General features: G+C 34.9%; 1 protein-coding gene across 10 annotated transcripts in view; it reads left to right on the top strand.

The window, feature by feature from the left end:
* The window catches only part of SCN3A (sodium voltage-gated channel alpha subunit 3), an 81,501-nt gene that overhangs the window by 63,428 nt on the left and 5,904 nt on the right, over nt 1-12,169 (top strand). For 9 of the 10 annotated variants that reach the window (XM_042994600.1, XM_042994597.1, XM_042994602.1 and 6 more), the window contains exons 18-22: nt 400-554; nt 1,303-1,476; nt 7,339-7,461; nt 9,951-10,223; nt 11,638-11,691. In XM_042994600.1, coding sequence (XP_042850534.1) covers nt 400-554; nt 1,303-1,476; nt 7,339-7,461; nt 9,951-10,223; nt 11,638-11,691 — 779 coding nt within the window. The remainder of the gene's footprint in view (nt 1-399; nt 555-1,302; nt 1,477-7,338; nt 7,462-9,950; nt 10,224-11,637; nt 11,692-12,169) is intronic. The other variant, XM_042994603.1, reaches the window with a different exon arrangement.

Below are 12,169 nucleotides of genomic sequence, written 5' to 3'. Positions count from 1 at the left end.
CTAAAGATAACTAGGGAATGAAGTAGCCAGTTCCCCTGTAAATGATGATCTGAGACTGGCATGGGGAGAAAGCAACAAAGTTTAATTTTTTCCTATTTAAGATTAAAATATATTTTCTAGGAATGATGGAGGTGGGTGGGAAAGTGAAGAATGTGGGTAAGGGGATGGGCAAAATGGGATTAACAGGTATGAACTTCCAGATATAAAATAAGTAAATCATGGAGATGAAAAGTATAGCACTGAGAACACAGTCAGTAATATTGTAATAACTATGTATGTGACAGACTGTGACTACACTTGTTGTGCTGAACACTCAATAATGTATGGGATTGTTGAATTAATATCTTGTACAAAATATATATACATTTCTAATTTATTGTATTTAATGTTATCTTTTAGGATGTATTAAAAAATTTCCATTCTGTCAAGTAAGTATAGAAGAGGGCAAAGGAAAGGTCTGGTGGAATCTTCGGAAAACCTGCTATAGCATTGTTGAACACAACTGGTTTGAGACTTTCATTGTCTTCATGATTCTTCTCAGCAGTGGTGCTTTGGTAAGTAAAATGCAAAGTGGTAAGAATCAGGTTTTAGTGAAATAGCTAATGCTCTGAAAATACCACAAACATACATTGAGTTTAAGAGGCAAAAAAGGAGGTATATCTATGCCTCGCAGAGCTTGGCACCCAGAGTTTAACTATGCAAAACTCAGCACAGAATAAATCAGAACTATGAACTGCCAGATGGAATTTCTCATCTGGTGTTTATCTAATAGATGTTTTCCTCACTGAGACAACCACTTACAGAGACATTCTGTAACTACGTTAACTTCTATGTCAAATACCATCCAGTTCTCCCTAATAATTATATTAACATTTATGGACTAAAAGTGTATTGTGTTTTCTTTATGTATAATCAGTTTATTCTTTCAAAATAAGACAGATCATTCAGGGAATCAATGAAAGTAATGTTGGAATAGGCCAAGTCGATCCCTCATTAACAGAACTTCTAGTTATTTCCTGAGTTCATATTACTTCTCTAAAAGCATGTCTTTATGGCAGTAATTGAGACAGAGATTTGAAGGTGAGAGACAGGAAAGAAAGAACATTTAAATCAGTAAAGATATTGACATTTCCTTGCCAACATTTTCTGTTAGTTTTAGTCTTCAGAATTTGTCTGTTTGTCAGATATTAACCCATATTTATCAAATTACTGCTTTGTGTCCAATATTATACTAAGCAATTTTATCAAGTATTTGAGGGAAGCAAGTAATTCAAGTAAAATAAAAGTATTTTTGACTCACAGGCTTTTGAAGATATATACATCGAACAGCGAAAGACTATCAAAACCATGCTAGAATACGCTGACAAGGTCTTCACTTATATATTCATTCTGGAAATGCTCCTCAAATGGGTAGCTTATGGATTTCAAACATATTTCACCAATGCCTGGTGCTGGCTAGATTTCTTGATTGTCGACGTAAGTATCCTGAGTGATTTTTATGAAATTATTTTTAAAAAGGCAAGTTTGACACTTCACATATTTCTATATTAAAACCTTGACTTTTGAGAACCTACTCTCCCTCATGCTGACACAACTATGCAATTAAAAAAAACCCTACAATAAATGTAAAAGAAAGTGTGTGTTCTGTGCCATAAGCAGACAGCTCTTTTTCTGAAACTTAAGGACCTCAAGGTAAGGAATAGCTAAAAATCTATCAGTTGACAGATCTAAGCACTTAAATTATTAACAGTTTAAGAAAAATCTCCAGGAGGTAAAATTAAGATAGATTTGGGGCCAGGGATTGTGAGATTGCATTTTAATTCCTTTCTAGACTACCTGTTACTAAATAATGCTAAAATAACCCATTGATTGTATTCATTCAGCCACATATCCACAGAGACAATAAAATACATTTCCATTCTTAAATCAGTAAGTAGATATCCCAGTAGCTCTTCAGACATACACCATGCAGAGAGTTAGGTGTAAGGGCCCTGCTCTGAATCTGACTACCCTGGGGTCAGTAGTCATAAAAACATCACCAGTTATAGGATCTGTATGACTTGCACCCTATTCTCATTCCAAGTGATGAAGAAACACTGGAGCAAAATGACAGTCATCTGGTTCTTTGTAGTCTTTGATATTCCACTGCACAAAGCTTCACAGCCTCCCCCAAAAAACAAGGTACTTCAAGCACCATCTCTAGCTGTTCCCTAGCAATCAGAAAGCACTTTTTAGCCCTAACACTTGCCAATATGAATGAATAATTGCTGTATGTGTGCATTCATTTTATCATTTTGACAAGTGTGGGCCTATCTAAATTCTACTCCCCTTTTTCCCACGCATGCATAACTTATAATACTATAACCAATGTAAGTTTAACCCTTTGAGTTGATAAGAAATCTGCTACCAGATCACTTCAATGGACCAGAAATGATTTCTAATTCCCATGGCTGGCCTTTAATGGACAAAAGAAATGAGTCTCAATGTTACCCTGAAAAGCTATCCATAAGGGAAGTTTAATATTCTTATGATCTGCGGTGGAATGGGCCTCAAAGAATATCTAGACATTAGGAAACTGAAGCCTCAGTTTAAATAATTTTCCTAAGATAATACAACTACTTAGTAACAAAGCTGAGATTAGTGTCCAAATTTCCTGATTCTCAATTCAGTTCTCCTTTACCCCATGAGTTTCCTATCTGTTATAAATGTAATACTGTATTTTCAGACTGTGGCTTTGGGATTTAGCACTTATTATCATCTCCAGCTTCTCCCTGAAGAACACTTAAATACATTTAAGAATCCTCTCTGGTTCAGAAAGATCTGGTCATGCATGAAGGTCATTTACAAATGTGATAGAACTTATCCAGAGAATTCTGAAATTTACTGAAATATTTACATTTACTAAAAATTTTACATTTACTAAAATACTACATTGTACTTCAAGTATTTCCATATATTTGCCCCATATAGGACATATAAATAAGATGCTAAAATCTCTCAATAGCAGGGGTTTTGTATCATGTTTGTATCCTTAGAGACACCTAATATAGATACATAAGTATCTATTGAGTAATGTCTAAATGAATAAATTTAATTTCAAAAAATGTTGCCAAAAAAAATTACTTCCCTTTTAGTGAGTCTCAATTAGTAGACTGGAACTGGGTTATTAAAGCCTTCTACTTTGGGACAAAGTATGTTACCTTAAATGGGTCTAGGGTCTATCCTTAACAAAGCTAGGGCTGAAATATGTGAATTAATATAACCTCAGTTAACAACTTGTTCTCAGACCACTGGGTCCACTAAGTTAAAGTAAACATAGAGATAAAACTGTTCTTGAAAGTACAAGTAAAACATACTTAAAAGGGCTTCACAGTCCATCAGGTAAATTGCTGTTAAAAAGATAAATAAATAAACAGCCACAGAAAGTAAAAAAAAAAAAAAAAAAATCTGAGGTATAAGTGAAGTACTTCAAACCAGAAGGAACATGTTTCAAACCTTGAAAAATGTATCTGTGTAAAAATATGATCTCTTCAATTCCCTACCTAAAAGTAAATGTAGACTGCAGTGGGCTACCTATCCAACCTCCTAACATTCATTCATTTATTTAATAAACGTGCCGAGCACCTAAAAAGGGCCACGTGCCATTTTAAACAAAGGAGGTGTGAACATGAACAGATCAAGCTGTTAGAGCTTACACCCTCTGGAAGGAACAAACAGTAAAGATATAAACAAATACAATCTAAAAATAAGATCTTTTGGGGCTCCTGGGTAGCTCAGTTGGTTGAGTGTCTGACTTCAGCTCAAGTCATGATCTCATGGTTCGTGAGTTTGAGCCCCGCATCAGGCACTGTGCTGACAGCCCAGAGCTTGGAGTCTGCTTCAGATTCTGTGTCTCCCTCTCTCTCTGCCCCTCTCCTGTTCATACTCTGTCTCTGCCTCTCTCTCTCAAAAATAAAATAAAACATTTAAAATATACGTAAATAAATAAAAATAAAAATAAGATCTTTTGTCGCATGTGGTATGATTGTTTTGCCTATTTGGGCTTTTGTTTCTTGACTTTGTTTTTTTGTCATGTAGAAATGTTTCATATTGATTTGGTCAAACTTATCAGTCTCATTTTTTCCCCTTCTTGGTTTGTTCATGCTTCTGAAGACCCTGTCATGTCAAGATTATTAAAACACTTTTTCATGTTTTTTACCCAGTTTTATAGATTGAGTTTTGTTTGTTTCTTCATCCATTTAATTTTTATTTTGGTGTAAGGTGTGAGATTAGGATCCAACACTATTTTTTTCAAAATGATTTCTGCCTGCCTCTCTCTCTCTCTCTCTCTCTCTCTCTCTCTTTAACCTCTCCTTTGAAACGCTACCTTTAACTACATGGTAAATCTCAGCATGTCTTAGGTCTAATTTGGATTTTATTTGTTTCATTCATTTCTTTGTCTATCAACATAACAACTTGAATTACTGCAGATTTATAATTGGTTTTAACATCTAGTGGGGTCAGTGCTCTCTGTTCTTAAAACAATAATAAATTATACTCATACTTTCTCATGTTAATATTTTAAAGTTTATATAGTTCCAAAGGCTCCTATACAACTTTTTAAAAAATATATGAAAACATGTATTATCACCTAAAATAATTGTATTATTTCTTATAATAGTTTTTTACTTTATTCCTTTGTTTTGTTGAGGTCAACAATAATATATCAGCAAATAATGAATTCTACTACTTTTCTAATGCATATAGCTCTTATTTCTTTTTCCAGAAAGTGTTAAAAAAATGTTGGTAGTGGGCATATTCTTTTAGTCCACTTTAATGAGAATGCTTCTGGATTTTGCCATCAAAAATCATGCAAGTATTTGGAATGAAATGTATCATTGGAATGCATGGAGGTGATTGTGGTTTTTACTTCAACTTGCTCATACTGAACTTAATAAATCATCTTAAGCCATTTTAAAGAGAAATACATTCACATTACTTGGTTCATTAACCACTTACAGAACTCCCAGGGTCTTCTTCAAAATCATCAAATCCCTCCTGCATTATTTCTCTTTCTCAGTCTCGTTGATACAGAAACGTGGAAAGGTATGGAAGACAACTAAACCAACCTCCTGAAACAAATTTTAAGTGCATGGCAAATCTTTAAAATTATTTTTTTCAATATTGCCTTAAAGTATATGAAGTTTTTCACATTCGTTAACTCAATAAATAAGTTTTTATCCTACATAAAATGGGATGAGGCCCATTAAAGGAAGCTCAGTTACTTGTGCCCCACTTCTCTAAGAACTCAGAGTCAGGCACGGTGAGGTAGTTATATGCAAGTGGTCCCTCCCAGTCTTTGAACCCAGAATTTCCGATCCATCCAGTACTCTCTGATTTTGGCTATTGCCTTTCTTTTCTTCTCAAAACATAAGCTTCCTTACTTGAGGTCTTGAGGAATTTCTAGCCACTTTCCTTTAAACTCCCAGTTCTCAAATAAAAAGACTTGGAGAGCATGAGGGAACTCTTCTGAAAGCAGCTCCAGAGGCCTGAAGAAACTGTGAATGCTTCCTGAGGCAAAGAAGCCCAGAATACAGAAGATTGCATGTTCTCTAATAAACTTTCCCATCTTTCCAGTCTTCTGTAGCAGCAAACACTAGACAGAAATGAATAGCTCAATAAATTATCTTGCCACTAGTCATTTATTTTTCTGTTAAATTCTGTGAGATGTATGCTAAATTAAACAACGAGGGAACAGTGGTTCCATCTGCCTTTAAAGGCTCAGTTCTGTTTTTTGTGTCACGCTTTATACCATGTGTTCTTGGGCAGATGACTGTTTCCATTCTACCTCATAAGACTGTTGGAGGATTCATTCAGATCCATTTTCAACAGCCTTTCTCACAAGAAATTAAGTTCACATGCCTTTAGAGCATCCAGTGGATGTAATGAATTAACTCCTCCCTCCCTACACATCAAGGAAAGCACTTGTACAGTCCTTGAGAATTGAGAAGATAGTCACTCAAACCATTTTCTGTATTTCATGGCTCAGATGACAAACAAATATCTTCTTGGAGGTCTTAAAGCTCTTCCTGTTACAAAACGAGAAACAAATTTTTGATAAGGTATGCAAAAGGATAAGGTATGGTTTTGACGTCAGATCACTTGGGTTCAAGTCCCAACTCCACCTCTTAGTACCACTTCATCTCTTTTCTTTTGGGGAGGTGGGGGGCTTAACCTCCTCACCAGTGAAAAGGCAATAGTGATAGTATCTACATCTTGAGATTTATGTGCATAAGGCACTTAGAACAGAACATTGCAGTGCACCTGGGTGGCTCAGTTGGTTAAGCATCTGACTTCGGCTCAGATCACGATCTCACGGTTTGTGAGTTCAAGCCTTGCGTCGGGCTCTGTGCTGACCACTCAGAGCCTGGAGCCTGCTTTGGATTCTGTGTCTGCTTCTCTCTCTGCCCCTCCCCCCACTTGCACTCTGTCTCTGTCTCTCTCTGCCTCTCTCTCAAAAATAAATAAACTTAAAAAAAGAACAGAACCTTACATATAGTAAATGTTCAATATATGCTACTATATTGAAAGAAAATCTAAGCAAATAAAGTATCTTCCTCTCAAAAAAGGGCACGTCTTCCTTAACCTTTCATACATTTAACTAAAATTTCGTTATGTGTAAATATCAAAAGATGTATTTCACTACATTATAAGTCCAGAAGTTTGGGAAAATATTTCTTCATTACTATGAAACTACAACACAGTTTGATAAAATTTTTTTTCAGGTAAAACTATCCCATTATTTATTTATACAAAACATTTATTTATTTATACAGATAGCATTAGGCACCATAAGAGAAGAATGTTTCATGCCAGTCCATAAAAAGTTTATGTGACCTGCCTGGAAGGGGAAAAGAAGATATCTAAGCAACTGACTCTATTAAATGGTAAATGCTTCCAGGACACATAACCAAGCCACTATATAAATTCAGGAGAGAAATACAACTTCCAATCAATGATATTAAGCACAGATCCACAGAGAATCTGGCTTTTGAATCAAATCCTGAATCATCAGTTATACATACACAGGTTGAAAGGGGTTCCATGGGGTGAAATATCTAACTTGAAGGGTTTACAGATATTTATAAAAATGAGCAAAGACTCTGTTTCCATTGGTAAGAAAAGCAGTGACATCAGATGAGCCTGGCAATGTAAGATGATCCCACTATGTGGAAGGTGAAGGCTGCCAAGATACGTCTGAATTTTATGTGGTTGGTACTAAAGAAGAGACACCATATCCTATGTCTTTAGTCAACAGTTTATTTCTTGGTGGACTGATTAATATCTTTTGTTTTGTAGGTTTCTTTGGTTAGCTTGGTAGCCAACGCTCTCGGCTACTCAGAACTTGGTGCCATTAAATCCCTACGGACACTAAGAGCTTTAAGACCTCTAAGAGCATTATCCCGGTTTGAAGGCATGAGGGTAAGAAGAAAAAAACTCTGATGATTCATGTCAGAATTAAATGTAGGTGATCATTTAGATACAGAGGGGTACCATACTCTTCTGATATTTAGTTCATAGAGTTACAGAATTTCAGAGCAGGAATCTTAGAGATCACTAAGGCCAACCTCATGAAACTGAGGTTTATACAAGCAGGTCCTCAGAAACTGTGGCAGAACAGGACTAGAATTCAAGTCTTCTGATAACAGTTCAAGGATGTTTCTACAACATCCAAAAAATGTGTGCTGCCATTTATTTCTTTTCATTGCTTATACATTTTTAAATGATTATTTACTATTGACATTCATCTTAGTAAGGGTGTTTCTTCCTCCCAATGGGCAGTTTGATTCCTCAGAAATCACTGGTAATGAATGAAAAGTAAATAGTTTTTGTGTGCTTCACTTCTTCAATTAACAGGAGTAACAAAAAACACTTACTGTACAAGAAAACAACACTAAATTGTAGCCTCTGATAAAATCTATACATCCTAAGCAACCAAAATAGGGGGTTAGAAAAATAAAGTTGGCATTTCAGGCAACCCCTGGGGTTTGTTTTAAAGATTGCTCTTTTAACGGAGCATTCTGAATAAGGTTCACTTTTTCCATAGCATGTGTATCGTTCTCACCAGCTCTCTTCTTTAGTGTATATTTTATGCATCTACATGTAAAGTACACACTTATTTAGTTACACAATCTCTTGTCATGCCCCTCAAAATACTAGTTAGCAAAGGCCAGCTTTGTTTAACCCAGCATGCAAATGCACATGGCTATTAAATTTCTCCCTGGCCATACGGCTTTTATGTTAGAAGGTTTGTTTGGAGCAATAAAAACACTTCAGCCTTGACTTTGAGATTCACTCATCAGGGAGAATGAAACCACTCTCCAGACTTTCCAGAAGCACTGTAAGCAAAGAAATATTTGGTTTTACATTCTAATTTCATTTCGTTGCTACTTGATAAAAGTCACAGGGCAAGATAAAATTCATAAAAATTATACAATTTCAAGTTCTTTTCAAACCAATCTTTGCCATTATTGACTTAAGCCCTCATCTTGAATCCACAGCTGCATATTAACAATTCCTCTTTGAGGGGAGATAGCAATTGAACAAAATAAGAAACTTATAAATTTGCTCCAATCTGAAAAAATATTGTTTGGCATTTTAATTCAACCATATGGCAGAATTAATATTCCCACTATAAAATATGGTAAATGTATCATGTATTTATTTGATAAGAAAATTTGTGCAGGTCATTTTACACAAATTTTAGTAACAAAGAAATGTGGCAAGTATAATACATATGACTTAATTTCTAAAAGAAATAAAACAAGTAGCATATGAAATTTTTACAACTTTGAATTTCAGGTTTTGATGTTAATTAAAAAATTTTTGGTGTTGATTTCTAACATAACATTTACAGTATTTAAAAATTTTTTAACGTTTATTTTCGAGAGAGAGAGAGAGCAAGTGGGGAAGGGGCAGAATGAGAGGGAGACCCAGAATCCGAAGCAGATTCCAGGCTCTGAGCTGTCAGCATGGAGTCTGATGTGGGGCTTGAACCCATGAACAGTGAGATCATGCCCTCAGCCAAAGTCAGACACAACCAAACGAGCCACCCAGGTGCCCCACTTTTACAGTATTTTAAAATAAAACAATAGTTTTATTTAATATACATGCCTAACAAAATAGTCCAATATGAATCAGATTAAATTAGACAAGAAAAGATACTGTCAACCTCCCTAGAGATTTCAAAATACAACTTAAGCTCTTTTGAATTTAACAAGAGGAAAGGTAACTTGATTTCTCCTTCACGAACAGGTCAGTGTAGGTTGATGAAGCAACATGTACCCCAAAGTGAACATTTGAGAGATTTAGAATAATAATGAGGGCATATTCAGTACTTTTATGTCCAGAGATAAATTCCATCTCATTTAATATACTTTTTTAAATTGGGATTTACCAGTAGAGAAAAAAAAAGAACCTTGTAAATTCCTAACTCTATTCTTCATGGTCATAAAAAGTTGACTTGATCTGTGGATGCAGATTTAAGGCATTATTAATACTTCATTTGTAAAGGATTTGTTTAACCTTGTTTTCAAATCATCAGTCATTCATTAACACTTTTGAAAATTAAAATGTTTTGCTGAATGACGATTACTTCTTCTGTTGGTATTTAATGCATTTTTTTTTCTTTTCTCCCCAGCATACAAACATTTTCTGACTCCATCTTACTATATCAGGTTTTTATTTCTTTTCACACTTTGGCATATTTTGGTTTCCTTAAATCCTTTAGCTCTTTAGCTGTGTCACTGTTTGTTTTCCCTTATCAAACATGTCCTAGAAAACATCCAAGAAACAACTTACCTAGATTTTTAACTCTTTTCACGCCCATTTTAATATTAAATAAGTAAATGAAAGGAATGGTTTCCATTGTAACGATTTGTCGGCTGTCTTACCCTCGTTTCCTCTTCTAGGTTGTTGTGAATGCTCTTGTTGGAGCAATTCCCTCTATCATGAATGTGCTCTTGGTTTGTCTCATCTTCTGGCTGATCTTTAGCATTATGGGTGTGAATTTGTTTGCTGGCAAGTTCTACCACTGTGTTAACACGACAACGGGTAACATGTTTGAAGTTAGTGAAGTCAACAATCTGAGCGACTGTCAGGCTCTTGGCAAGCAAGCTCGATGGAAAAACGTCAAAGTAAACTTCGATAACGTTGGCGCTGGCTATCTTGCATTGCTTCAAGTGGTAAGTTGCCACTGTATGAGTTCTGAAGACATTTTCAAAATGTTTCACAAAAGATCATTTCTCTGATGGTCTTTGATTGAATAATTAATATCTGACAGTATAAAAGTAGTTGATGATAACACCTATATTATCAAATGAACTTGATTTTAAGATGTTTTGCAGTTAACTTATTATGTATTTACAGCAGTGTTCAGCTTTTAGTATGTTTTAACATGGCCTTGTATTTGATTTCTAGGTTTTTTTCTTTTTTTTCTTTTTTATTTTTTTAATGTTTATTTATTGAGAGAGAGAAGGGAAAGGGGCAGTTATGAGGGAGACAGAGGAACTGAAGCAGGCTCCGTGCTGTGAGCGTAGAGCCTGATGTGGGGCTCGAACTCATGAACCATGAGATCATGACTTGAACCAAAATCAAGAGTTGGTCACTTAACCGACTGAGCCACCCAGGCGTCCTGCTAGGTTTTCTCTTATTATATATTGAGGACTATTGCACTATACTGTTTTTAGTTTTCTTTAGCAGTTATTGCCAAAGGAGCAATTTTATATGTTAAAATAATAATGTATAGTTTATTGATGAATTAAATATATTTTAGTGCTAAATTAAATTATTAGCCAGGAAATTTATTGTACCAACATCTAAGGAGGATGGTTCTAGTATTTGTGGGAATACAAATCTTATGGGTAGATTTCAAAATGTATAATGTTTAATAATTTTGACTCAGTTGACCACATATTAACTAATCAGTTATTTGCTAATGAAAACCATTGAGTTGTGTTTAAACTCCCCACAGGTTTGAATCACAGAGCTTATGTTTTTGTATAAAAAGGACTTGAGACTAAGATGGCAATTTTATGAATCAAACCTCCAGATAAATTTTAGTGTAGAAAAAAAATACAATATCTTCCAAGAGAAACAAAGAAAATGAGTTCCAGACTCTAAATAAAATCATATTCTATTTCAATTTAATTTCTTCATTCAATTCATTTCAATCTATTTTTTTTTTAATTTTTTAAATGTTTATTTATTTTTGAGACAGACAGAGAGAGAGAGAGAGAGAGAGAGAGAGAGACAGAGAGAGAGACAGAGAGAGGAGGCGGGGGAGGGGCAGGGAGAAAGGGAGACACAGAATCCAAAGCAGGCTCCAGGCTCTGAGCTGTCAGCACAGAGGCTAATGCAGCACTTGAACCCACGAGCTGTGAGATCATGACCTGAGCTGAAGTTAGACACTTAACCTACTGAGCCACCCAGTTGCCCCTTTAAAAAAATTTTTTTTTCACATTTCAACCTCTTTGTAGAAAATTTTACAATATTATACAAAAAGTTACTCATAGTAACACTATCAGATTTTCATATAGTGAAACGCCATATTCTTAGATTAGGTATTTAATGCAGAATTCAATCATGTATTGTTCACAGGCCACATTTAAAGGCTGGATGGATATTATGTACGCAGCCGTTGACTCACGAGATGTAAGTATCACTCGTACTATTTATAGATACTAGATTCTTCTATAGTGAACATTTGCAATAATTTAAGTGAATGACCCAGAATTTTATACTAGATGCAATAAGAACTTTTATAATTTCATACAGAAATGATCCTCGTAAGCTAAAGTACTTAAATGAAGATGATATTTTCGTTAATATATGTCTGATAAATATATCTAATATACATGGATCAGAAGACATCAGACTGGTCCATAAATAAGGCTCAAGATTAGAAATGTTGCTCATGGGAAAGTAACTTGTCTCTCCCTCTCCTTGGAGAGTATGATAAAGCAGAGTTTGTAAAGCAGCTTCCAAAAATATCACGAAAAAAAGCAAGGAAATTTCAGGGAAACTCAATTTTGAAAATAGGAATTAAAAAATTCCTCAGAACGCATCTGTTTATGCTGCATTTTCCTCTTAGAAGTTGATGTTCTATTATTAAAGCCATATCTTAAAGAAC

This window comes from Panthera tigris, chromosome C1, assembly GCF_018350195.1.
Source record: "Panthera tigris isolate Pti1 chromosome C1, P.tigris_Pti1_mat1.1, whole genome shotgun sequence".
Classification (NCBI taxonomy): domain Eukaryota; kingdom Metazoa; phylum Chordata; class Mammalia; order Carnivora; family Felidae; genus Panthera; species Panthera tigris.
This window is presented reverse-complemented; position numbering and strand designations above follow the sequence as displayed.